The sequence below is a fragment of the Psammomys obesus genome, unplaced genomic scaffold (genome assembly GCF_907164565.1).
Source record: "Psammomys obesus unplaced genomic scaffold, mPsaObe1.curated_primary_1811, whole genome shotgun sequence".
In the NCBI taxonomy this organism is placed as follows: domain Eukaryota; kingdom Metazoa; phylum Chordata; class Mammalia; order Rodentia; family Muridae; genus Psammomys; species Psammomys obesus.
Genome location: NW_026590062.1, coordinates 6,273,225 through 6,300,669, shown reverse-complemented (window position 1 = coordinate 6,300,669; position 27,445 = coordinate 6,273,225). Strand labels below are relative to the sequence as shown.

The 27,445-nt window shown below is 49.4% G+C and overlaps 1 protein-coding gene across 2 annotated transcripts; it reads left to right on the top strand.

The window, feature by feature from the left end:
* The first annotated feature begins 521 nt into the window (after positions 1-521).
* Suds3 (SDS3 homolog, SIN3A corepressor complex component) lies at positions 522-26,101 on the top strand. 2 transcript variants are annotated; one of them, XM_055606014.1, is made up of 13 exons: positions 522-815; positions 3,273-3,342; positions 6,670-6,725; positions 8,086-8,157; positions 9,869-9,888; positions 11,252-11,408; positions 16,171-16,266; positions 17,193-17,254; positions 17,421-17,442; positions 18,371-18,476; positions 23,347-23,431; positions 25,464-25,549; positions 25,639-26,101. In XM_055606014.1, the coding sequence occupies exons 1-13, from the start codon at positions 674-676 to the stop codon at positions 25,661-25,663; spliced, it is 999 nt and encodes a 332-aa protein (XP_055461989.1). In that variant the 5' UTR covers positions 522-673; the 3' UTR covers positions 25,664-26,101. The 2 variants fall into 2 exon arrangements, with proteins under 2 accessions (XP_055461989.1, XP_055461990.1); XM_055606015.1 differs by having other exon boundaries at positions 25,464-26,101.
* The last annotated feature ends 1,344 nt before the right edge of the window (positions 26,102-27,445 follow it).

The following is a 27,445-nucleotide window of genomic DNA, read 5'->3' as shown; positions in this document are numbered from 1 at the left end:
ACCTGACCCGCGGATGGAATGGCAGCAACTTGCCTGTATTTTAATTCTTAATAAAGCCCCCACTAAGGCAGAGGCGGAACCACACTCCCCATTTTCTGTATCACACACTCTCTGGCTGTGCAGGCTTCCAAACCCACCAAGGGAACGGTTCATTTTTCACTCGCTTCAGTCAGAGAACACCCCACCTATCCAGGGCTTTGTAAAGCCTCCGCCCATCAGGCCGCGTCCATTCACACTTTAGTTTTGACTCCGGGCGCCGCCTGGCGGCCGTTTCCGGAAGTGTCCTCCCAACTTCGGGGTCCTGACTGAGAGCAGGGCTGCCCAACGGATATGCCTGGCTCCAGAGACACCGCCTCCGCCCCTCCCCCGTGGCCTATCGAAGATTCTCAGGACAGTGATGAAGACAGTGTGCTATGAGAGAACGTGGAGTCCGGCGTTTCGCCCATTGCCTCGAGGATGGCTGGATCAGGCCGTCGCCGGGCAGCCCACGACCCGGAAGTGGCAGGCTGCGCGAGGCCCCCGTTGCCCAGCGCGGGCGCCGGGGGGCGGAGTTCGGCGCCGAGGGAGACCCGGTGGCTGTGGCTCTGGCTCCGCGAGGTGGGGGCCGTCCCGGGCTCAGCCAGGCGGCCGCGATCTCCCCGGGACACCCTCCGCCGCGGCCCGAGGCGGCGACATGAGCGCCGCGGGGCTGCTGGCCCCGGCGCCCGCCCCAGCTGCAGCGCCGCCCGCCCCGGAGTACTACCCCGAGGACGACGAGGAGCTGGAGAGCGCCGAGGACGACGAGCGCAGCTGCCGGGGCCGAGAGTCCGACGAAGGTGCCTCCGGGGCTGGGGTCGGGACCGGAGGCTATGGGGCAGGGGTCAGAGGTCGCCAGAGCGCTTCACAGCCAGGGGTCCATTTAAGACTGTCCCCGGCCCAGTGGCTCAGCTCCTTTCTGGATGGCAGGGGAGAAAGGCATCCCTTGGAAGTGCGCTTAGGTACGAGTGGTGCCCACCTCGGCTTCCTCGCTCCCCGCTTCTCTCCTCAAAATGCTTAGTCCCCCTGGCTCCACCCGGAGGTCCCGGAATCAGCCAGGTGTCAGTATTCATTTGGCTAGTATCTGCCCCAGCATTCCGCCTTAAGCTCCTCAGACCCTTGTTTACCCACCTGCTGCGGAGTAGCAAGGAGTCCCCACTTCTTGGGTAGGTGTTTGGGGTAAATGAAATCCGCTCTGCCACTGAGAACTAGACGCACGGGGAGGTGGGGTTTGTTTTCAGTCCCGAGTATTTTGCGTTTGCGTTAATTGCTCCTTGGAACCTCACTTCTCAATCTGGACCTTGTTTCCCTTTGGCGGGTGTGAGAGACACCCAGAAGGATTGAGGAAGGAACTAGCTGGGTGGAGGAGAAGCTAGGTAGATGCGGAAAGGGGAAGGGGAGGCCTTTGTGAGGTTGGAGTAGAGTTTTCTGGCACCAAGGTGGGCTGTAAAAAGCAAAAGCTACCTCGACTGCAAGGAGGTTCGTGTCACTCACCTTAATCTCTCAAGAGCCTCCGGACATAGCTGGCTGGCCCCTGACAGGACCTCTGTGAAAGCGCCTTCCACTGAAGGAAGGGATGTAGCTTTGTGGAGACGTGGGTCTGCAACAGTCTTTCAAAACGCAGCAGCGTATGCAGAGCAGAAGGTTTGAAGGACTGATTGCGTTTAGTTTAATTACGGTAAAAGTCAAGGCTTCCCCAGGAATTTTTCAGTGTGAAACGCTGCATTGCTTCTAGTAACCACGAGGGGGTGCACTGAAGACAAACTTGATCTCCTTCCCTTTTAGCTAGGGGCCATTGAATTCAGTTATTTGCTTAAGACCAGTTTAAATACATGATAAAATGCATATATGAGGGCCTAGAGAGATGGCTCAGACTTTAGAGCACTTACTGACTTTTCAAAGGATCCAGGTTTGTATGGATCACAACTGTCTGTAACTCCAGCTCCAGGGGATCCAGTGCCTTGTGACCTTTGACCTCTGGGCACCCGTCATGCAGGTGCTGCACCTACATACAGACAAAACATACACATAAAACAAAGTAAATATAATTGAAGGTGTTTTTAAATTAACTAATTTTTGTTTATGTGTACTGATGTCTGTGTATGAGTTTATGTGCACCTCGTGTGTACAGGTGCCCTTTGAAATCAGAAAAGGTGCCAGATCCCCTTGGAACTGCAGTTAGAGGACATGATAAACCATGTGATATGGGTGTTGGAGAACCAATCCCATATCCTCTGCAAAGGTTAATGAGCTCTCTCGACTGCTGAGCCATGCGTCCAGCACACTTTTTAAATTTTATTTAAATACAAAGTTTTGAAACATTAAAAGAAAATGCCCTGTTTTCTGTATTTTTTGTTTTGTTGTTTTTTGAAACAGGGTTTCTCTGTGTAGCCTTGGCTGTCCTGGCCTCAAACTCTACACCTGCCTTAGCCTCCTGAGTGCTGGATAACAGGCGTGTGCCACCAGGACCGGCTTTGTCTTTTTTTTTTTTTATTTGTTACCTTGGACAGCGTGTCAGTTATTACGACTGACTTTGTTGTGAGGACAGTCTCTTTACTGTATGTCTCTGGCATGTGGTGTGGGTATGTGTACGCTCAGATCCTCTCTCACTCTCTCTGTTTTTTACTTTTTTATTGTCTGTGTTTATGTGATGTGTGTGGGCCCCAATCCACCATTTACTGAGGGGTTTTTGTTGCTTTTTTTTTTTTGTTTTTTGTTTTTTGTTTTTCTAGACAGGGTTTCTCTGTGTAGCCTTGACAGTCCTGGCCTTACTTTGTAGACCAGGCTGGCCTCGAACTCATATTGATCTTCCTGCCGCTGCCTCCCGAGTGTCACTGTGGCTGGCTTAGATCCTCCCTTGGCCTGTGCTCACTGTTGCTCCGTGGCCTCTGTCAGGACTACCTGTCTGGTGTGCCCTCTTTCCTCACTTTACATTGTATAAAAGCAAACTCTCAGCATAAAGCGAAACTGGAATGACATTTTTCTTTTTTGTTTTAACCATAGTATGTATATGTGTGTGTGTGTGTGTATATATATATATATATACACACATACATATATATATACACACATATATATATGTATATATATACACACACACATACATGTGTGTATATATCTACATATACATGTATGTATATAAAACCACTTTGGGTAGGAATTTATTGTTCTTTCTGTTAATTATGCAGTCATGATACCAATTCTGTCATGATACCAATTTTGATCTTAGCAGTCACTTCTTCCCTCATTTCATCCAGACACTGAGGATGCCAGTGAGACCGACCTGGCGAAGCATGATGAGGAAGACTACGTGGAGATGAAGGAACAGTGAGTAGGGCTTTGTGCCTTTTCTCTGGAATACGGAGTCGGTGCAGAGTCTTCATGGGGACTCCATTTTTTGACCTCAGTGCTTGCAAAGCTGGAATGTTTCTGTAATTTCCCTGTCCATTCACATCTAAGAATCTTCCTCTTAAAAGCCTCTTCCAAGGGTAGGCAAGAAGGGCCATGATGGACATGATAGGGTGGGGCGGTAAGGTGGTTGTGGAATTGATGTGAAAACTGGTATCCAGAAAAATGGTTATCTTGCAGGCCCCCAGCCCTAGGTCCACGTTGTAGGCAATATGCCGGGGGTCCTCAGTGTCCTAGGAATCCAGGGGAGCCAGGACTGGATCAGGCTGCTGCCTCTTCCTGCCACACTGCCCTGTTCGCTGTCACACACCCTCACCTAAGCCCTTCCTTTGTCTTCAGCCATCGTTGTATGTTGCCCAGAGAAGCTAAAGCCCTGTTTGTTTTTTTTGACGAAGTGGGGGAGTTTTGTGACCAGGCTGGCCTCCAACTCCCAGAGTGCTAGGATTCATGGTGTGCACCACTACACCTGGCCTTCCTTTTTATATTTTATTTTATTTTATTAATTTAATTTAATTTAATTTAATTTATTTTATTTTATTTTATTTTAAAGAAAAACACACTACCAACCACCACCAAGAAACAAAATCCAGAGTCTTGCCATGTTGCCGGTTGCTCTCAAACTTTTGGGGCTCTAGGTGTCCTCCTGCCTCAGCCTCCCAAAGGTGGGACTGTAGGTGCACACGGCTGTACCATCCCCTACCTTGCTCCGTGCCCAGATGAAGAAAGTAGGTGTGCAGGGAGTATTTGAGATAGGTTGTCACCCGTGCTTCAGGCTCATCTGGAAATCATTTTGTTACATTGACCTCATCACAGTCCTCCTGCTCCATTCTTTCAAGTGCTAGATTACAGGTCCCGAGGCACACACCCCCCCCCCCCCCCCAGTTTTCAGGAAGCAGTGGCCGAGATGTATTTTGAGGCTCTTGGTTTTGAACCCTTGAACTCCTATAGGCCAGGTGGGTCACATTTCTTCCCTCTAAATTCTCCTTTCAAATGTGCGTGGCCATCTCTGGAATCTGTCATTTTCTACCCAAAGGAACAACTCAGCCAGGTATGGCCGCTGCTGGTGAAATAATTCATGTGTGTGCTCTCATTTGCACCTGAAACTCTGCGTGTTCTTTCTACTGTACTAACACTTATTTATTTATTTATTTATTTATTTATCTATCTATCTATCTATCTATCTATCTATCTATTTATTTATTATGTATACAATGTTCTGTCTGCCTGTAGACCTCATGCTAGAAGAGGGCATCAGATTTCATTATAGATGGTTGTGAGTCACCATGTGGTTGCTGGGAATTGAACTCAGGACCTCTGGAAAAGCAGCCAGTGCTCTTAACCTCTGAGCCATCTTTCCAGCCCCTGTGCTAACTTTTTACTGGTTGAGTCTGGCCAGTTTGAAATACGTTCTCACAGATTCTCTTCCCTGGATATGATCTTAATGGATCTGGTCTTCATCCCTGCTTCCTTTCTCATTCTGTAAACATTCCCTTTCTAAAAGAGACTCAGTCACAGGAATTGGCTACTCCATCTCTTGGTGGGGACTTGATGCCCTGGCTTCTGCAGACTTCTCAGAAACCTCCTGGGTGTCTGCTCCTCCCTGTCCTTGCCATGTTTCAAAAAAAATTTTTTTTTGATCCATTTGTTTTTCTTTTCTGTGCATGGGTGTTCTACCTGCATGTTCTGTGTACCATATTTGCAGTGCCCTGGGAAGCCAGAAGAGGGCATTGGATCCCCCGGAACTAGAATTACAGACTACTGTCAGCTGCTTCGTAGGCGCTGGACCAGAACTCAGGTCCTCTGGAAGAGCAGCCAGCACCCTGAACCCCTGAGCCATCTCTCCAGCCCCCTTAGGAACGGTTTTGGAGATGAGCTTTTGATCGACTGTGCCTCCTTAACACATACTTACTGTGTTAGACAGCTATTGTGATGAAAACAGTGCTTCCAGAGTGGTGAACCTGAATTGTGCATCAGGGCTGACCCTGAAAAAGGAGGTTGGGAGGGTCTCACAGGCTTTTCACTGCTCTGAAGAGGGGTGTGTTTCATTGCTCTGCCCTTTTGAGGAATGAAAAGATCTTGTTAAACAATGTTCTCGTAGGCCTTTATTGTTGTCACTGAGAAACTGGGGATATTTCTCACGTAGAAGTGAAAGTATTGCCCTGGCGTGCTATGCCAGAAGTGCATAGCTCAGGGAGACTTGTTGGTGTGTGAGGTTGCCTGTAACCTCCTGGTGTGAGAGGGGGGAACTGGCCACATTGCTTAGTGTGCTCTGTGCCCTCGCCCAGCGGGGGCTGCAGATCTAGCCTGCATTTTGACCCCCCCCCCCTTTTGGACAGAATTAGAACAGCCCCATTGCTAGATTAAAATTCCCCTACACAGAACTTTTTTTTTTTTTTTTAATTTTTTATTTTTTTGGTTTTTCGAGACAGGGTTTCTCTGTGTATCCTTGGGTATCCTGGACTCTCTTTGTAGACCAGAGTGGCCTTGAACTCACAGAGATCTGCTTGCCTCTGCCTCCCAGAGTGCTGGGATTACAGACATGTGTGACCACACCTGGCAGCATTTTAACTTTTGAGCCTGAATACACTTTTTTTTTTTTTTTATGCTGAAAAGGCTTTAAAGTGACATGAGGGTTGTGGACTTGGTGCTCACACAGCCACACTGTGTATAGAGGTAGGCATGCTAGCGCCTTCTTACTCCACCACTCACAGGCCTTGTGGAAAATACATTTTTTATGGATTCTGCGCATTGTGAGGGGTTTTGCTGCACTGTACCGTGGCAGTCCAAGGGCACCTTGCAAGAGCTGGGCCTCTTCTACTGTGCTGGTTCCAGGTGTAGAACTCAGGCCATTGGGCCTGGTGGCAAGTCCTCCTTCCCACTGAGCCGTCTCCTCAGACTGTGTTCACCATTCGTCATTTAACTGTGGGGTTAATACAGAAGTTTGTTTAGCCACAGTTAGGCATCTTAAATCCAAGTGAGCAGCACACCCGCCTGGTCTCCTCCGTCCACCCTGGCTTACCTGGGACTGTAGGGGCTTCTCGCTGCCGACTGCTCTCACTTTTGCGCAGTTGACCAGTTTTCCCAGGAACAGACACCCACTGTGCTTCAGTGTAGGGCAGCTCTCTCTGGGATCCCTTCCACCTCGAACCTCCTCGTCAGATTCCCCTTCTGTGCCCCGAAGACCACCAGTCGCATCTCCAGGACAGCCTGGTCCTGCCTATGAGCTGAGTCCTTCCTCTCTTACAGGATGTATCAGGACAAACTGGCATCTTTGAAGAGGCAGCTGCAGCAGCTGCAGGAAGGTAGGTGTGTGACTGCCGTGTGCAACTTCTGTGTGGGACAGCCCTGGGTTTCTGCGCTTCCACAGCGCCCTGTGCTGCAAGTCCTTGAGGTCTGTGAGTTACTCCTCTCTGGGAATGTGAGTGAGGGTTGAGTCTGGCTGGTTTTAGCCATCTGTACATGTGCTGCTGTCTCTTCTCAAGGAGTGAGTTTCTGACTTCCATGTCTCACTCTTTGCAGTTGGGAACAAATCCTTGATCTGAGGTTTCCCTTGTGGCCTCAGGACATAGATTGAAGACCACCATGTCTAAGATAGACTAGGGGTATTGTGAGTCAGCAAGATGATGGCTCAGTGAGTAAAGGAACTTGCTGCCAACCCTCATGCCAGGAGTTTGATGCCCGTAGTTGATGCCTGTAGTTCACATGGAGGGAGGAGAGAACTCACTCCAAAAGATGTCCTCTGACCTCCAGACGCATACAAGTGTGTGTGCGCGTACACACACACACAGTTTTCCTCCAAGCCCGTGCTTCACCACACTACTCTCTCTCTTTGGTAAATAACAAGTGAGTATGTCTTGCAAGTGCGGTGGCCATTAAAGGCCTGGCAGCCTGAGACTGAGAGGTGGCTCCCCAAGTTCTGTGACAAGCTTGCAACCCAGTGTCACTGCTCTCTAAGGAATGTGACTTTAGGTCATGACCTATCTCTTTTCATCTATAAGGTGAAGAAAAAAGGACCTGGAGCAGAGCGTTGGCTGCAGTGTGAACCCAGTCAGTGCAGCTTCTGGTCTCTGCAGCACACTGTAGGGTCCCTGTCAGCACAACTGCTCTCCCGTGGGTGTCTCCTTGTTGGGAGGTGTGCTCCTGGGCTCCGGTCCTCCACTGGCGACAGTGTCAGCAAGCACTTCCTACAGATGGGGGCTCATGACAGCTGCCTCAGGGAGAGATGGATGAACAGAGGTTTCAGGATCTGCACCTGTACCATCTGACTGCTATGAGCCACATGACTAAGTCATGTTGAATTGAATAAAATTAGTTATCAGGTTCCTCCATTGTAGTGATCAAGTTTTAGTGCTGAAGCAGCCCACACTGGCCGCTGTTTTGGACATTGCAGAGCGAGAGTTTTCCGGAATAGCCTTGACCTAGACCTCACTGCAAGAGGATGAGCCTTCTCCAAGACAGTGAGGCCCATTGTCTTAGACTGTGGGACCCAATCGTCAGCGTCACCTGGGTATCTGTGCCCTTTTCCTTGCCCTCACTCCCTGGAGGAAGGCAAGATGGGAGGGGGAGCTGCAGTGGTCTTTGGTGCTAGAAAGTGACTTAGGAGACATATGCACAGGGGGCTGATTTTCTGAGTCACTCTGTGCTTTGTGACTCCCCTGTCAGGTACGTTACAGGAATATCAGAAGAGGATGAAGAAGCTGGACCAGCAGTATAGAGAGAGGATCCGGAACGCAGGTGGGTGCTCCAGCACGCACATGGCACCTGCACGCTTTCCACTTGTCCAGGCTGGTAGAATTTGAAGAGTTTTCTCCGTGACACACCTGAGTCTTCCCCTGGGGGAAAGGTGAGGGGAAGGCTTTGTCACATGGAGTTGTTCACCTGTCCTCCAGGGGTCAGGGCGACCCCTGTGGTCTGTTGTTCTTTGCTTGTGTCTGCTTGGTAGAAGAGGCTGGAGTTCATCATGCCTTGGTTAACTTGTCTGTACCCGGGAAGGGGGTTGTGGCCTTGTGGCCGCCACATGTTTTAAGCATGTAGTGGCATGGAAAGCTATTGGTCTGCTGTACAGTGTTTGTACTTTGAGCAGTGTGAAATCACTAACACATTGTGCATGGCTTTAGGAAACTCACCATTTCACTGGCCAAAGGTACCTACCTCCACAAAACTACCTCCATAAAATTAAGGAACGAGGGAGTTAAGGAACCATGCAGCAGGCTCCTATACCCACAGTTCACTGGGCTGGAGTGACACTAGCTTCTAGGATGAGTGGCTTGTTTGCTCTGAATGCTTTTCATTAGACTTAATGTCTGGGCTCTTAGCCTGAATTCTGGAAGTCTGAAAGCTCCATGGAGTGTGTGTGAATGTGCTTTTCACAGGCAAATGGGTCTGTAGTATATGAGACTTGCAAAAGAAACCGTAAACTTATGAAACCCAGAAGTTTCTGGTCTGCCCATAATTTTTGTTGACCAAGTGTAGTAGGCTCATACTCACCTGGAAAGACAGGCAGTCCCAGAAACGTTTTGTGTCACTTGCTGTCTTTACCAGAGCTTACAGCATCTTTGTGGGGATACTAGTTTGTATTTAGAGGAACAGAACTGATAGAATGCATCTTTATATTCAGAAAGGGCTCTTAGAGTGGCTTATGGCCCAGCTAGTCCAACAATGGCTGTCTTCCACCGGAAAGTCTGAGAATCCAGTAGTTGTTCCAGGCTGGATGTCTGAGCTGGTCTTCTGTAGACGCTGGAATCTACAGGAAGTAGGCTCTAATGCCATAAAAGGAATGGACTTGTCAGTGAGAATGAGGGCAAACAGGCAAAAAGAGCAAGCTTCCTTCTTCCGTGTCCTTTATAGAGGCTGCACCAAAAGGTATGGTCCAGATTAAAGGTGGATCTTCCCAACCCAGAAGATCTGGATTAAAGGTGTGTCTTCCCACTTCAAATGTCTTCACAATTCCTCACACATGCACCCATCCACTTAGGCTTCAGTTAATTCCAGGTGTAGTTGAGTTGGTAACCAAAAATAGCCATCTCATAGGTAGACAGTTAATAGTTGTCTGGCACACAGTAGGCATTAAGAAGCTCAGAGTAGGGCTTGATGAATTTGGGTCTGTCAGGGAAGGCCTCAGGAGCGGGCTGCCTTGCATCCAGAATTTGAGAGACGAGCGTTAAGTCCTAGCTGAGTCCGACCCTTGTCCTCTGGTGTTTCTGGAGAGGGCCCTGCCTTGTCATGCATATACCCCACTTGGAAAGCTTCCACATGGACTCTGCCTCTACAGTGGGTGCAGTAGGTCTCACGGGGCTGTCCTACAGGGTGGGCCTGAGTGAGAGGCCAGCTTTGCATTGTGTCAGGCTGGAGGGCTAGAACTGCCTGAGCCTCTCAGTGGATCCTGACGCCCATATCTGGAAAGATGGTGGCCTGGTGAATCTAACTGCACTTTTCTCTCTTTCAGAGCTCTTCCTCCAGCTGGAGGTAAGTACCCAGGGGTCTTTTGGATTTACAGGCTCCTGCCTCTGAGGCTGGGGGATCTGACTGTCTGTCTGCTGGCCTTTCCTTCTGCCAGCAGGTGTACTATTTGGGAAGTGTCACCACTGCTCACTCGGTTAGGGGTGCTTGGTGTCTGCTCGGACCTCCCATCCGTTCATGAGTGTTGTACAGTCACTCCTGACCACATCGGGTTAGGGTGCCGCCCCTTCTGTTTCCTTGTTTTTTTTTAAATTAAAATTTATGTGTATGTGTGTCAGTGAGAGAAGGCCACATGTGTGTTGGTGCTTTTGGAGGCCAGAAGAAGGTGCTGAATCCCCTGATGCTGGAGTTACAGACAGTTGGAGCCACCCAGTATGGGCGCTGGGACCCTGCAAATCCTTTGGAGGAGCAGCAAGCTTCCTTCGCCACTAACCCATCGCCCTAGCTCACCGCCTGTCCGCAGACCTTCACCTCACATCACGACTGTTTGAAGCACCTGGCGGTTTGCTAGTGGTTCCCCCATAGCCCTGTCTCTGTGTTGGCTCCATAGATCTGTCTTGTTTTGGGACCTCACAGGGTCGGAAGGCAAAATGGAGTCAACGTTTCCTTTCATGTCACAGACAGCTTCATGCTGTGGTGCTGAGATGGGGGCCTGTTTTTTTGAGTGACAGCTGCTTCTGGGAGCATAAGGGATGATTTTCAGATTTTTGTCAGATTCACACTGTTGGAAGGCATTTTTTCTTCCTTTTTTTTTTTTTTTTTTTTTTTTGGAAGACCTTTTTACTCAAATCAGTTCGGCGCACATAGTTACCACCAGGCAGAGCATGTGCTCCAGCCACACAGCCCACAGTCATCACCAGGACATGGGTGAGCTTTCACGAGCGGGCTATTAGGCAGGTTTTATTTTATTAATAGCTTAATTTTGATGCTTGAGTACTTGAGGGTTCAGGAGCCCAATGAATGGTCTGTGGTTGCTTTTGTTCTTAGGATCAAACATAATAGCATGCTGTCTGGCTTCAGTATCATGTAATTAATTTTGAATGCAGAAACTTCATCTGGAATGGGCTGTTTTTACTTGAAACTGTGTCCTTCCAAAAGGGACCTCTTGCTCTCTTGGGGAGACTCAAGTTCTGTTTTGACGTTAAAGCCTCACACTCATGGGGGGAGGGTGGGACGAGGGTGGGGTGAGGGTGGCAGTGCTGTGCCTTGGAAGTGAGTGCTGTTCCATGGCTGGGTTTGGGTCCCCTGGTCCCATGGGGCTTTGTGGGTGAAATGAGGTCTCAGGCTTTCTCTCCTCCTGAGGTCAGAGCTAACCTCGGTCTGGTGCCCCTGGCCATGCCGCCCCAGCCTCCATCTCTGTTTTGATCAGACTGAACAGGTGGAAAGGAACTATATTAAAGAGAAGAAGGCAGCGGTGAAGGAGTTTGAAGACAAGAAAGTCGAGCTGAAGGAGAACTTGATTGCTGAGCTTGAGGAAAAGAAAAAGATGATTGAGAATGAAAAGCTTACGATGGAGCTGACTGGAGGTACAGATGCCCCTGGGTCCTGGGGACGGCCCTCCTCTCTGCTCTCATGCCTGGCAGCAGGGCATAGCCAGCTTCCTGACCACATCAGCATCTCACCTCCACCCTGCACCAACTGGGGACTTCAGTCCGGCTGCTTAGCTTCTTCTTGTAGAGGTTAGATCCCACCTCATCTCCGGACTAAGTGCCTCAGGTGTTGGCACATGATAGGCAGCTACATGCTCAGCAGTAGTCGCAGGCTCTGGCTTGCGCTTCCGAATTTCTTACCAGGCCACCTGAAGACTGCAACAATTAGACGAGGAACATTGTCCTCAGATGGCAAGAGGAAGGTAGCTTTGGTTCTTCTGTGCTGTGGCTCTCTTCCCCAGGGCAGTGCTGGGAGGCTCAGAATCTATGATCCCTTCAGGGTAGTGGAGCTTAGCACTCACTTCCAAGGCACAGCACCGCTATCCTGAGCAACTAGAGCACATTTTGGGACTCTAGTTCCACCCTTCCAGCTGGGATCTGGTCATCTGCAGGTTGCTCAGAGGGTCCCAGACGGCGGAAGCAGTGTGGGTGTCTCCCGTTGCCATCTGCAGACTGTGGGTGACTCACAGGACGGTGCACAGCACTGGCAAGAACCAGCAGTTAGAACTTGGTTAGAACTTGGCAGGGCCTATGCTGCCAGTCAGCACGGAATTTGCCACATGGCTACGTAGGTGGTGCATAGCCCGAAACTTAATCTTCATCGTTGTGAAGAAGGTTCTGGGGCTCTGGGATAGCTGATTTTAACAGGGCTGCATAGGACATGTGTGTTTCCATGGAAATCCTTGGAGCTGACTTTGGGTCAGAAACTAGGTAGTTACAGCTCGTGTGCCCCTTTGTGTCTGTGCTGTGAGCCAGCTTGGCCATCCCACTGACACAGGCTGACTTCTATCCACAGGTCCCTGATGACGATGAGGCAGTGTTTGCTGGGGTTGGGGAGGGGAGCTAGACCTTTGAAAACCTGCTCAGGGCTTGTAAGGAGCAGTGAGCTCTTGAGGGCATGAGTGTGGCTTGAGTGCTCTAGTAGTGCCTTCAGGCCGCATCGCTTCCCTGTCATAGAGCAGTGTTGGTCAGGCATTACCGCCTTGTCGGGTACCAGTGTCCTTGTCTGGTACCAATGTCCTTGTCTTGATCCACATGTCGTTTTCTTGATGGTGGTTGTGACTGGCATTGACTCCTCATAGCTCTCTGCCAGAGTCTCCAGCTGTTCGGGAGCCTCCATAAGGCTACTGGGAAATCCTGTCCTTCTAGAGCTGCTTCCACTCCATCTGCAGGGAAAGACATACTCACCTTATGTGTGCTTCGGTGTGCTAGTTACTGACAAGCAGCAGGCACTGGCCAGGCGGTTTTATAGCCAGCTTCTGAACTGAGACAGGAGGCAAAAAGACAAATAAAGGCAGGGAAATCATCTGTAATGCAATAAAGCAGAAGCGTTTAAAGACATCCATGGGTATAAAGGTACTGATGTCCTTCCTCAAGCCATCCGGTACCTTGGTGTGTGGAGTACTGCCAAGGTAATGATGGAGGGTGGGAGGGAAGGCACTGAGGCTGGAAGGATAATAGGCCTTCTGCAGTTGGGGCTTCTGTGGTGTCAGATAGATGGAGACAAGTCAACTGACTTGTTTCGCCTCTGGATTGGTGCCTAGAGCCACTGCTTCCAGCTCTGTCCAGAGAGGAGAGGACCACGCCTTTTCAACCTGGAGATTTCTCTTAAAAAGTAGATGAGAGGTTGGTGTAAAGGCCGTGAGGAGCAGGTGTTCCGGGCCACCTGCTCTGTCTAGCAGGATTACTTAGGAACCGGGATCCATGTGCTTAGCAGGAGGCAGTCCATATCCTCAGCCTCCTGGGGACTCCAGAGGCTAATTGCTCATGCAGTGCTGTGTGCTGTGCTTTCTTGTGAAAGCTGGGGGCTGCTGAGGGTCTGAGGGTGGGCCTTCCTACTCCCAGGGCCTGCCCATGGGCTGTTGGGCCACTCTCTGGTAGGCAGAGTGAGCCGAATGTGAACCTTTGATGTGGAGGCCGGGGCTGTGAGCAACACATGACCAGAGAGAGCCTCATGCTCTTTATCAGGAGTGTTACCATTTTTTTTCAAGATTTGTCTCAGTGAGGGTGCACACGCTCGTGCCACATGCCTGCAGTTGCCTGCAGAGCCTGGAGGGGAGCACCAGATGGCTTTAGAGCTGGAATTGCGGTCAGTTCTGAGTTGACTGAAATGAGAGCTGAACCCGTCTCCTCTGAAGGAAGCCCCTCTCCAGCATAGGCTTGATCATTTTCTATTTGCCTTTCCTTTCAGTAGTCAGCCATTTTGTTGCTACACTTGCTTACTGGGGTATCGTCTAACCCTGAAACCCCTGTTGGAAGTTACTCATGATCTCAATAAAACCCATGCTCTAGGAAATACTGGCTTTGTAGCTGGCCCTGTGAGTGATCATCATGTCAAGGTAGAAGTCTGTTGCCTCCTGTGAGGTCGTGAGCGCACCTGCCTATGCAGGCTCACTGGCTGGGAAGAGCCCTGCTCCAGCACAGGCCTCTTCCTGTGGGGCATTGTCTTGCCTGGTGAGGGGTTGTGGAATATTTGGACGGTTGGCTAGCGCAGGACAGGTACCCGGCATCTGGCAAATGTAGCGTCATTTAGCTGCACAGCTTCACTTGATTTGGGTGTCATTTTCCAGGTTTATAAATGGCAGAACTGAATCAGAAGTCAGGCTCTTGCCCTAAGTCCCCAAAGGACCTAGCTTCTACTTAAGCCAGTCTGTCTGTCTTCAAGTCTGCTCTAACTATGTTAGGCAGGCTACTTCCACTCCACTGAGTCAGGAAAGTCAGGCTGCTGGCTGGGCTGTTCTGGAGGAGATGGTATCTGGATAGTTCCCAGATGACTGAGCTGCCACACCTTCCAGGTTCAAGGCGAGATAAAGATTTAACAGGGCTCGCTTTAATGTGGTTGTAGTAGGCAGCACCTAATATTCCAGTGAAAGGGGCTTTGGAAGTCATGGCAAAGACTGCAGAAATATATCTGCCCAGAGACAGGGGGCAGGGGTTGAAGTGACCTGATGTGGGGCTAGCGGGCTCTATCTAAATGTCAGCCCCTTCTCCTGGGCAACTTTGGTCTCTTGGAGATTGTGTCTTTGTTCCCACTGTGGTTCATCCTCAACACTTGATGTTGACGCTTGTGACCTGCTTTCACCTTCGTTTTGCTCACCGCAGCAGCAGTGATTTGTGATGGTGTGGGTGAGCCTCCAGCTACTACAGAAGGACAAGGCTGTGCTGCTCCAGTGGGGCCCCATGTCACACTCCTGTGTGCTGCAAGCCTGAAATCATTGCAGCTGTTCTTTTCCCCAAACGTCTCAGGTCCTAGAGACTGCTTTGAAATGCTCAATGTATGTACTTAACTGTAGTCACTACTGTGCAGCAGGACCAGAACTCATTCCCCTCATTGAGCTGGAACTTGATAGTGACCTTTCTTCCATTACCTCCTTCTTTCCCCCAGCTACTTCCCTTTCTTCCCCTTTCCTCTCTCCCAACTTCTGCTCACCCCCTTGTCTGTCTGCCTATGCTTCTTTGGGGTTAGCTCACTCCCTTAGAGTCCACTTAGGAGGGAGATGGGTGAGCTTGCTTTATGGGTAAAGTACGGTAAAGGGAAGTTTGAACTGCAGCTGGGGAGGGGCAGGAAGTGAGAACAGCCTAGGGGGTCCAGAACAAAAGGCAGTTAGTTGCCGTTATTGTAGTAATAATGTTGTCCAGAGGGGCCGTGCTAGACTACCTGGTGCCCACCCGTGTCTTCACTGTTCCCTTTGAGGCAGGCCCCGCACTGGCTGGGGTTCCTGGGTCTGGGAGATTTCCCAGTGAGTGGATGGGTAAGGAACTGGACTATTAGAGGCAGATCGGGTGGGACTCCAGGAAGTGCCTATGCCTCGGAAACAAGGGAGGCTTCTAATGCAAGGCAGTTGGGTTGAGTGTACACAACTGAGACATACCGAACTGCTTTGGTGGCTTCTCAAGGCTGTCACACTCCAGGGTCTGTGCTTCAGACCTGGGAGTTTGATTTTCGTACTGCCCAGGTTGAGCTCTCTCAGGCTCACTGGCCAAAGCCAATGTTTGAAGCTCTGAGTAGCAGCTCTTGCTAGAATTAGAAATACAACTGCAGGCAGATTCAGACTCAGGTACCAGGCTAGCTCCTGGAGTAGAGGACTTCCCTGTGTGGAGTCCATCGGCTGCAGCCTTTTGTAGAGATGTCAGAATAAAAAGAGACCCTGTTCCCTGTCTTCACTGTATCAGTCTTGACCTCAGGTAGCTACAAAGACAAAGAAGAGAGTTGGGTGTCTGTAAACAAAGACTTCATATAAAAACTTTGGCTGGGCCAGGGGCCTTCTCTGTCCATGAGTGCTGAGGCTCAGCACTCAGCCTCTATGAGAGCAGCAGAAATGGGGTTGCTATCTGATCCCCAGCTTCCTTTCAGTCCCATAGCCTGTGACTGTGACTTCTCACCTTGAGGGAAAGGAGGAAGAGCTCTTAGGTCTTGAGGGTACTGGATGCTGGGATCTTGGGCTGGGGTCAGAGGCCTGACTGAGTTAAGCACAGAGCCCACAGGCTGGGATGGGCATCTGGCTGGGTTGTGCATAGACTAAGCATGCTTAGTCACTAAGCTGGGATGGCTGGCTGTGGGACAGACACTTGGAACTACAGGGACACCAGCTGGCCTCAGCGGCGGTCAGATAGATTCACCCCTTCCATTCGGTCACAGATTCTATGGAAGTGAAACCCATCATGACCAGAAAACTACGGAGGCGACCAAATGATCCTGTTCCCATTCCAGACAAGAGGAGAAAACCGGCTCCTGATATCCTTTTGCACCAAGCTTGAGTCATAGCAAATCCCTTGCTTATCAACTTATCAATTTATAGTGTATACAGGGCCGTAATCCCACAAAACAGTAGTAAATTACTGGATGAGAAAGCATATGTGAAACATTTACCCATAGGTCGGGTTGGCCATTTTGCACTGGAGCCTTCCAACTATTGCTTTTTGTTGGAGAGATTTCCAGAAAATGGTTATGTAGAAGGTATTCTGTTGGAAACAGCCTTGATTTAACACTCCCTTCAAGCTAAGGCTAACTTATGATGTAGATTGAGGACAGCACTGCCTGCTGTGGTCCCAGTTACCCACTTCTGTACTTCTGGGCTGCAGACTGCCGTGGTCTACCAGTTAGTGTCTCTACACTAGTGGGTTGTGGACTGTACTAAAAGTAGGTAAGGTGTTTATGGAAAGAGGCTGGATAGCTATAGACGTGGCCAGCATGGATCAGCTGTTTCTGTCCCTCTCGAGGAGATTAATATGTAGCTGTTTTTCAGAGTGGTTCTGTATTTTGTGTGCTACCAGCAGAGGGCATTGCTTCAGGCCCTGTTCACCTTCACAGCATGATTTAAGCCACTGTGAGACTAGGCTTTCCCTGTATGTCTGGAAAGCTTCAAATTTGGGAGCAGAAGTGTTTTCTAAGCTGAGGTTAGATTGTCACTTTACTTTCCTGTGCTCTCAGCACTGCCAGCATCTAATGAACAGCTTTCCTTCCCCTCTGAACAGTTTATATGGTGGGGCATAGTGAGTTCTTCTCTATGCCTGCTGACTGTTAGCATGAGAGTCAACTTTTTAAAGAGGCAAGTTCTTCCCTTGAAAACAGAATTTATATAGCCCAGGATTTGCCAGTTCTAAAGCCTGTGTCTCCTTGGAAGCCATGTGATTCAGGCATGTTCCTTTAACTCTCAGCACCTCAGCTAAATTATTTGTTAACAGACGAGCAGATCATGGAGGATCTGAGAACGCTAAACAAGGTACAACTGGATGTTTTTGATGCATTTGAAAGCTCACACTTGATGTAATTTCCTTTGTTACTTCGTTCCCCTGTTACTTGTTAAAGTTACCATGACATCTCTGACACTTTAAGTTGCTTTTAAGATGATTTTCGCTGAGACTTTTTTGTTGTTATTCTTCCTACAGCTTAAGTCACCCAAGAGACCAGGTGAGTGCTTGCTGCCATTGCCAGTCTTTGTTTCCTGTCATTGGAACAGCGTAGATGGGGTTTCCAAGAGTAAATTACTCATTATTTGACTGCAAGAAGTCATGGAAAGCCACAGGAATCATAAACATGTCTCTCCCATGTTGTATCTTTAGAGCCAGCTGTGATGTCTTGTCTTTCCCTTAGAATCTATCATAAAGGAGACATTTGATTGGCTCTTGAAGTTTCCCTTCTGTGTAGGTGTTGGGTGGGCATTAGGTTCAGGTCCACATCATGAAACCATAGGAAATCTCAGTGTCTTGGCCTTTTTGGAGCTAAGCCCTGGCAAGACTAGTCAAGTGATGGTCTGGTCCCAGTGAGGCCCCAGGCTGCCCTAGTCTTCATTACTAGACAAGGCATAAGGCCCTTGAAACATTCAAGAATTTCTGAGTGAGCTATGCTGATTTGGTGTCCATACTAAGTTTAGAATCAGTGTGAATGGCCTGGCAATGAGGGGCCACCAGGCTGCAGATGTTGGTGTAATTCATACCAGTGTGAACAGCCAGTGGTCCCTGTGAATGGACAGTGGCCCCTGTGAACAGCCAGTGGTCCCTGTGAACAGCCAGTGACCCCTGTGAACAGCCAATGGCCCCTGTGAACAGCCAGTGACCCTGTGAATGGACAGTGGTCCCTGTGAATGGACAGTGCCCCTGTGAACAGCCAGTGACCCTGTGAATGGACAGTAGTCCCTCTGAACAGCCAGTGGCCCCTGTGTATAGTCACTATGCTCAACCCACACAATACAGTGACTCTGCCTCTAAATATAATTGAAGGACTTGCTGGTTGGGATTGTGGCCACACTGGCGCTATCAGTTACTGCGTGTCATTTTTGGGCCCCATGCTCAGGCCCAGGTTCACTGTCTGCTCATCTTGGTGTCTCTGATTCCTCCAGCTTCCCCGTCCTCTCCCGAACACTTGCCTGCCACACCTGCAGAGTCTCCAGTGCAGAGATTTGAGGCTCGGATAGAAGACGGCAAACTGTACTATGATAAGAGATGGTAAGTTGTGAGGAGTATGGACTGCTCATGGTGGTCTCAGAAGAACTGTTTGGAGGGTTGGGGCCGTGTAGGCTGATGATGTCTCAGTATTTTCTCACCTCAGCTCTTTATATATTACTTTAATTTCTTTTGGTGGTGCTAAGGCTTAAACCCACGTACTGGGGCTCTGGCCCAGACTTAGAGTCTTCCCCTTGGGACTGTGAGTGCCAGCTGGTGGATGCCTCCGTGAGGTCACTTGAGAGCATTGTTTCTCCAAGTGTGTCCCTTGGTGCTGACCCCTTTCTGCACCATGTTGCTGTCTGCACACTAGCGTTATAGCAGTCCCTGACTAGCCAGGACAGGGCAGGTTCTCTGCTCCGCCACGTCTTCTATATGCTAAAGGTTATGGGAGAAAAGGGTTTTGTGATCTGACCAGGTTAGGGGAGGGTACTGTTACCTAAGCCGAGTGGGTGCCCTTCTCAAAGATGCAGGTTTCTCACATCTTAGATGCTTTTTATTTGACAGGTGTACCCTTTTCTTAGCCATTCCTCTGGCTTTCAAGGTGTTCCAGGAAGTGTACATAGGACATTATATCCTAAAACACTTAGATGGAGGGTATTTGAACCATTCAGATTGCCTGCGGCTTTCACTGGAAACAATGGGAAGGAACTGGAGAGGCTCATACATTTATTCAGTTAGCAAACACTAGTTAGACATCCTAGGCATTAGCTCACCACTAATTCTGCCATATTTTCAAAGGTTTTCTTTAGTTCCAATGTCCAGTGTTACTGTTGAGTGTTCCTATGCAGGCTGGCCTTGAACTCAGAGAGATCCACGTTCCTCTGCCTCCTCCTACTGTGCCTGGCTCCATGTTTTTATTTAGCCAAAAGTTAACAAAAGTGTGACCTTGTGAGTTGACTGTAGTCACGTTAGTTCATTACCTGATATGTCTAGTCATCTCTCACTATCCTTGGTAGGTCCCAGAACCTCAGAAGCCAAAGTTATGATTCTCAGTTCTCTGCATAAAACTGCAGTGTGCACTTAGAAAACTAACCCTGGGACTGAGAGGACTAAGCAGGTCAGATTACCTTTGCAAGTTGTCTGCTGACCACACACACACATACACACACTAAAAACTAAAAAGCCCTAAACCTGTCTTTCTGTGTATTTTAAATCATCTCCATATTTCTTATATCAACGACAACACAATATTGCGTAAATATGCTGAGCTGTTTACTTGTCAGATTCCCAGCATTAATGTCACTTTAACATGCGGGTCTTATTTTCTGAGGCTCATGTTGATACAGTTATGTTTTTTGGCTGAATCCGGGCTGTGGAACTTCCCATGAAGCCTGTTCCATCAAAAGCTTAGAGATCAGCCTGGAGGTTGGGGGAATGTGGGGGCCCCCCCGAGCAGGTCTGCCAGCCTGCTGCATGACTTCCGCCCTTGCAGAAGGTCAGTCAGTGGGTATCCTAGCTTGGCATAGTTGTTGCTTAGTTCAGTGTGCTGCCACTAGGTGGCAGGCCGTAGCTGCTCAACACTAGGGGTAAAGTGAGATTAAAAAAATGTTTGTAATAATGAAAACCAAATAACCTTTAAAGATCAGGCCTGCATGTAAGAATGGCCTTTGGGAACGATGAGATTTATGGCTAACAGTTCTACGGATCTGTGAGTCTCCTGGCCAGTGTGATATTTCAGACGATGTTCATTTTGTAACTGTGGCCTCCACTCTTCCATCTTTCTGGACTGGGTCCCAAGACTATGAGATGTGTCTTGAAGAGGAAAATGTAGTAAAATAATTTTCTTTTTAGAAGAGAAACCCACAACGGCTGTGTCTAGTCCTCTCAGCTTAGGGTCTGGTTTGAAGTGTCAGAACTCAGCATCTTCCCCATGTCAGTAGAACAGACTGGAAAAGCAGTGTCGCTGAATTTTGATGTTGCTTTTGTGCTGTTAAGCACGTGTCATTTTCTTTCTGGTGCAGTGCTCTTCCTCTTTGGTTTGCACAGACAGTCCTATGGAGGTGTTGGCAGCTGGGCCTGCCCTGCCCTGCTCTTATTTCAGGGGGCTTGGGAAGTCCCATCTTGAGGTCTCAATAGCCCGGAACCAACCTGTCACTCCCATCAGGCCCGAGGTGTTGTCTCTCTGGAAGATTCCTTTGTTGTTTTTCTTTTTTTCCACAGACACAGCCTCGGGCTTGGGGAGCTTCTGAATCCTGATATCCCTTCTTGAGGTGGGGTACTTTTGCAAAGTGTCTTTCCTAGGGGCTTCAATGATGTCAGCAGGGCAGTGCAGGGCAGGGCTCCATCTTGGCATGGTCCAGTTGCATCCCTGTCTTCTTCGCTTTGGTTTCCTGCTTTCTATGTCATTTAGCTTGTGTTTGCCTTATGTTTTGATTTAGACTAATGACCCCTCACGGAAGACGCTCTGAAAAGCACTGAAGGCGCTGCTGGGTGTGTGTGTCTCTCTTCCTCTCCCCCCTCTCTCTGTCTACTCTCCTCTACCCTGATGGAGTCATTCCTTGATGAGTAGATTACCGCTTCTAGCTGTCACCTGACTATGGGCCTGTTTGCAGTGTCAGTGGGACCCGTTGAGCCTCTAGAGCTGTGAGGTGGGTCAGGCTTTGGGAAATGACGTTAATTTTATTCTGTGACTATTAGGATTCTTGGCAGTACATAGACTTCAGTAGCTTCTCCCACTCCACATCCCTCTCTTGGACCTGCCAAAAAGTAAGCACCCAGGTTTGCTAGGCCAGTGCATCTCAATCCAGAGCATTAAGGATGTAACTGGGAGCTTAACTGGGAGGTTCCAGGTCAGAGTTTCCATTAGTAAGTCAATCTGCCATACAGAGCCTCAGTCTCAGATGCTTAAAATGTTGTGTTTTTTTTTTTTCCCCAGCAGCTGAATCACAGCTTATACAATAAGTTAATGAGGGGAAATGTGCATTTTTACTAAATTACTAGTACTGATGTAGCTTTTTAACTTTTTTCCAAATACACACACACACACAGTGAAAGCTGTACAATAAAAAGAATACCATTCATCATTTGTGTTTCATATGTTGTATTTAGCGGAAGTTTCCCTTAGTTTTTCTCTGTGCGTGTAATACACATGTACACATTTTATCACACACACTGTACCGTTGCCAGTATTGTGTTTCCCCTCAGCTCCATACCAAGTGCACCTCAGGCTGGTGATGCTTGTGCCTCACCCTGTGACCTTTGTTTTTGAAGTGTTGGAGAGGAGAACTAGAGTGGCTGAGGCCGCCTGTGTTGTTTCACAGATCTCATTCTGTGATGACACAATCTCCTTAGACCCCCCTGAGTCCCAGCTTCCCTCTCTTGAAGGCTGCCATTGACTAGGATCACTGACTCCGATGCTGCAGAGAAACCAAGGGAAGTGTGCGTGGCCTCCCTCATGCTGTGTGGTGTGCGATGCAGACCTTGTGATACACATATAATGAGAGGTCTTGACCAGCAGCAGCAGCATCCAAGCTTGGATCCAGCCAGCCTCCCATTGTTCTTCTCAGGGAGGACATTGACGAGGGAGCCCGGAAGTGCGAGAGCTCAGCTCCCAAGTCGGGTGGAGGCTGCTTAGAGCCTAGGCTGGAGCGAGTTCATGGATGGAGCCTGTGTTTGGGCAGTAACTCTTCCATCACTGTCATGAAATAGTGCACTGAGATGTAGCATCCTGCCTGGGGGTGTGGGGTGTGGCTTTACAACAGTTCATAGGAGCTTGAGGCTCTCTGCCATATTTGTGTAGCAGAATGAGTCAGAGGTTGTGTTCCTGGCTGTTCTGGGGCCTGAGAACAGCTAATTGCTCTCTCATCCTGTTGTTCATTTGGCTTCTTCTTCATCTTTGGTCTTGTGCTGAGCTTGGGCAAGTTGGACGTAGCTGTGCAGCAGGGCAGAGAGCTGATGCTAGGCAGAGTGAGGAGCCACTCCCTGCCACTCCGTTCCTAGCCTTCCCAGCCAGAGTGGCCAAGGCACAGTCCTTCACTCCTGCTCCTTTTGGGACTTAGGCTGTGCCTGCTTAGTGTCTGCCATGGTGGGTTTTAATGTTCCTGTGTTGTGGACCTTGAAGCTTCCCCTCCCACCCCGCCCCAGGCTTAGTCAGTGGTCAGACACTGTTAAGTGTCTCCTGATTCTTTTTGAGTAGATGGCTGAACTAAGGACTGAATGCAAAGTTCCTTCTTGTTGATGGCTTGCTTGGACAAGCAGAAAATGGGTTGCCAGACCCTTCTGTTTGTTTGGAGTGCCAGCCTCCTGCAGGGTGCTTCAGGGTGAGGCCAGAAAGTGCAACCGATCCGACATTTAAGTTTTAACTTTCTGAACTTGGTTATATAGTACCAATAGGAAATTATAGCAGGGCATACTGGCTTGCTTAGGCCTGCAATACAGCTACTTGGGAGGGGTGGGGTGAGTCAGGAGAATTGTATTTTCAAGACCAGCTTTGGCCACTTAGTGAGAGTGTTTCAAAATAAAAGTTCAGCAAGGCAGGCTGGGAATGCACCTCCTGGGTGGAACACCTGCCTAGGGATATAGCTCCGTGGTGGAGCATCTGCCTAGGAATGCAGCTCCGTGGTGGAGCACCTACCCTGCATACAGTAAGCAGGTCCTGGGTTCAGCCTCCAGTAATGTTGAGAGAAGGTGGATTACACAGCTCTCTAGCCTTCCCCTGAGCCTTTTATTCCTCTTTGCAGAGGGCCAAGGTTGGTTTTGTATCCATAAGATTGGAGACCACTGGTCTCAAGGTGGAAGCCTTCTGGCTTCTGAAGCCCACGCTTTTCTTAGTTACATGTCCTGAGACCCCTGGAGTAATGGTTTCTGTGGTGGTGCTTTGTTCTCCTTCCTGTCCTTCCTCATTTCTTTGTTTGTGTTCTGTTTTTGGCAGGTACCACAAGAGCCAGGCCATCTACCTAGAGTCCAAGGACAACCAGAAACTGAGCTGTGTGATCAGCTCAGTGGGAGCCAATGAGGTAGGGATCAGATTTCTTCCCTGTGAGGAGAGCACACTGCGCTGAGAAGTAAGGAAAGTACCACACATGAAATGGGAAGCCCCACCCCAGATGAGCTGTGCAGTCCTGTCTTGTGTGGGGTAGGTCAGCACTGTTGGGAAACTGCCAGATCAGTCTCGAGCCCTCGTGCCTGCCCAAGCCAGGCCCTGTAGCTCCGAGTGCAATGGGGCCATGGTGCCCTCCTGTGCGGCTACTGGGTTGGGAGCCACTGAGCTAACACCAGGAGAGGGAGGAAGCCAGTGTACACTGCCCCCGGGCATATGTATTTAGAAATTCCTCTTCTACATGCCAACAGACTTGATTCTTCTGTGGGGGCTAGTAGGCCCAGCACCCAGGAAGTGCTCAGTAAATGGGTGCTGGTGTTGCTGGCCTGCAAATCCTGGCTATTCTTCCAGTCTGACATGCCCTGCTGTGCCTCTGAACACCAAGCTGGCAGGCCTGCCTTTTGGTGCATTTCCTGCAGGATTAGACCTGCATTTAAAGCTGCTCAGTGTGCTGCCCAGGGATGCCAGGACGGCCCTAGGGCTCCCACTGACCCTTCGTTAGGAAGATGTCAGCAGTGTCTCATACCATTAGAAGTTTTAAAAGTCTGAAACTTTCATAGCTGCTTTAGCTTCATCTTTTATCAGCCCACAAATGTCTGCAAAGAAATTGATTTTTATGTGTCTCCCCACTGTTAGTGATTTGTGCCAGTGCACAGTAAATCTAATGAAACTGGATTATGAAATAACTTAAGCCTCTGGTATTCTCTCAGCTTCCTGAATCGAAAATGCCCTCAAATGTGACCAGTTTGCAAAGTGATAGTTTGCTTGGAATCTGGAGTCAGTCTTAGATAAAGGAATGCCATTCTTCCCTGGGCTGGGCTTATGAGTTGCCTCTAAGCCAGAGCCAGAACGAGGGTCCTCCAGAAAGACAGAGTGCTCCCCAGCACGAGGTCTGTGATTTTTGGTGGGCTGCTCTCCAGAGCGTGCAGGCTCTCTAGGACCTATGAAGACCATCATATTCTGCTGTAGAGTGTGCCAGTGTGGTCCAGTGAGCAGATGGTGACCCTGCAGCAGCTCCCAAAGAGAGGAGGCCTCAGGCAGTGAAAGCTCTGCCTGGTGGTGGAGGTGCAGCCTCAGTCCTGGGAGCAGCTCCGTTTTCAGATCCACGGTCATGTACCTCTGGAGGTGCCTGGCCTTTGTGGGGGTGTGTGCCTAGTGGTCCAGCAAGTGGGTGACCCCTGGCTCAGCACCACTTGGGGTCAGTTTTCTATTTAAAATGGTCTTGCTGGAGGCTTAGCTTCATACAGGGTCTCCGGCTTGCTTTGTTTTAGGCTGTTCTACATTTGTTTTTCTGTCACTCACTCGTCACCCTGGAACTGAAGTGAGACTGAGAATAAGCCTACAACTTGAAGCCTGAGTGGCGAAGGAGAGTTCTATCTGCAGAGTCTGTATATGAGGGGCAGACTTTGACCCCAAAACTTGCTTTAGGCCATTTAATTACCCAAGTCATGGAGAGTCAGTCAGAGGAAGAGGTACTGTGAGGCAGAGAACCCCATAGTACACCCCACAAGGCTGTTGTGAGTGAAGCACCCCATAGTACACCCCATAGGGCTGTTGTGAGTTGGGCACCTGATAGTTCATCCCACAGGGTCCAAGGAACTGGTGAGGCTGGAGGACCGTCCTCAGGTCTTTAGCATTGTAAGGCTAAATGAGGGGATTTTTCTGGGGCAAGGAAAATGTGTTTAAATTGGTTTGAAAAGCTGTTGCTCCTGAATGCATATCTCTCAGGTGTTGAAATGTAATCAGCAAGCCCGGAGTCTTGATGACTACGGCAGAAATGGAACTGACACCGTTAGAGGTGTGGGTGCCGGCTGAGCGTCACAGTGCTCAGGCTCCAGGAGCGGCCTCTGAAGCCATGGTGCTTAGGTGGCCACTTCAAGCAGACACTCCCTGCCCGCACCCAGCCACGAGGAAGTCCCTGTCTCATTCCTCCCCTCCTGTCCCCACAGATCTGGGTGAGGAAGACAAGTGACAGCACCAAGATGAGGATCTACCTGGGCCAGCTGCAGCGTGGGCTCTTCGTGATCCGCCGGCGGTCAGCGGCTTGACTTTCTACGCACTTCCTCTTCCCTTGACCCCTTTTTCTGGAGTGGTTTTTATTTTGTTTTGTTTTCTTCTTAATAGAAAATTCTTAACTTACCGGGACTAGCTACTTGGCCTGGGACATGGAGAGCACTGTGGAGTCTTCAAGGCACTCACATGGCCGGCCACTTCCATCTCTGTACCGTTCTTTCCTGCCTCGGCTTCTTCCAGAAATCAGTCACCAGAGACTCTTGCTTTCAGGAGTATTGGCGGTTTCATCCACTTTCCTTTTATTCCTTTTTCTTTTCTTTTTTATTTTATTTTATTTTATTTTTGTTTTGTTTATACTTGATCTTTTTTTAAAACCTCCTTTGAGTTTGAAGGGAAGCTCGTTTTAATACTTATCTTTAGATCTTTCTCCCATGAAGAGCAGCGAGTGTGTTTTCCTGTCTGATTCTGATTGGTGGATAGTGTGCCTGCTTCCCTTGTTGGGCCTAGAAGCGTGGGACAGGAGAGTCCTCCTGGCTCTGCCTTCTCAGAGAAATAAATGATGTGTAACATCTCATCTGCCTCCTGCTTCTACTCTGCTGACTGAGTAAGCAGAGCTCCAGCTTTCACCCTGGAGACTGCATCCAACGGATGGGCAGGGAGAGGGCATGGCGTATTCCCCAAAATGCTGGACTTACCTCTGGACACACCACTCCTTGCTCAGGGTGAAAGAAGTGGTAATTTCCCAAGTTTCCATTTGTAATTTCTCTAGCTCCCAATGGCTAGAAGTATCATGTGTCCCTGTCGTGTGGGTTCTCTCTTTCTCAATGGGTGGGGTGGCATGGTGAGTGTCACAGTAACCAGTCTGTAGCTGTGCATCGCTCTTGAGGCTAGACCCACTGGTGTACTGGGCTGTTTGATGCCACAGAACCCCCAGCCTCCCCTGAGGTTTGGCCCATGTTGGCAACAAGGAGAGCTCTGCAGCTGCCAAGTCTTTGTGCTGCTGGAGCTCTAGTGAAGCCACCTGTCATGGCTCTCTTTCCCCCTGGGCCAGCTATTGGAGAAATGAATCATGGGGCAGGGCAGGAGGTTATCTATGCTCTAGCTGCCACCATGCCAGGTGTAGAGACACCGGTTAGAGTGACTGTCATCTCTGGGCCATCCGTAGGCTGCCCATGTCTTGGAGATCTTTACCAGTAGACCATCCATGTTGCCTCTTGACGTAGACAGCCACAGCAAGCCTCTGTGCCTCACAGGAGGACTTGTACAGACCCACTGTTTTGTCTATATCCACTCTCTCTCATTGGAATTTTTAAGAAAACAGGATAAAAGATGGTGTTTATTAATTGAAAGTTGTCAAGTGGTCTGTTTCTTCTCTGTCTTCCACCTTCCACCTTCCACCCATGCCACTGTCATGGGTACTGCAGTGATCCCTACATTGTTAGCAGCTTTACAGTGAACCCTCCTCTGCCACCGTGTCATGGCAGTGAACCTGACTTTGCTACATGCTCCCTGCAGTGAGCCCACCTTGAAAAATGTTTACTGCGGTGAACCCCACACTGTCACATGCTCACTGCAGCAGATCCCTCTTTGTTACATGTTCACTGTAGTGAACCCACTTTGTTCCATGCTCACTGCAATGAAACCCCTCTCTTTGATGCTCACTACAATGAGCTAAGCCCAAGTTAAGCAGACGGGCCTCCCTGGATGTGCGCAGTGGCCCACTGGCTTGGGGAAGCACCCTACTGGGAACTCAGGTGCTCATGATGGAAATCTTTGAAATGTAGCTGGTGTTTGTCATCAAGGGTGTTAGGACACTTTTTTTTTAGCTGTGACCTTTCTTGACCTTGTCTTCCCTGAACTGCATGTGGAAGTGTTTTTATCAGGAGAGGCTGCACCCCCACAGGGTGGGATGAGGCAG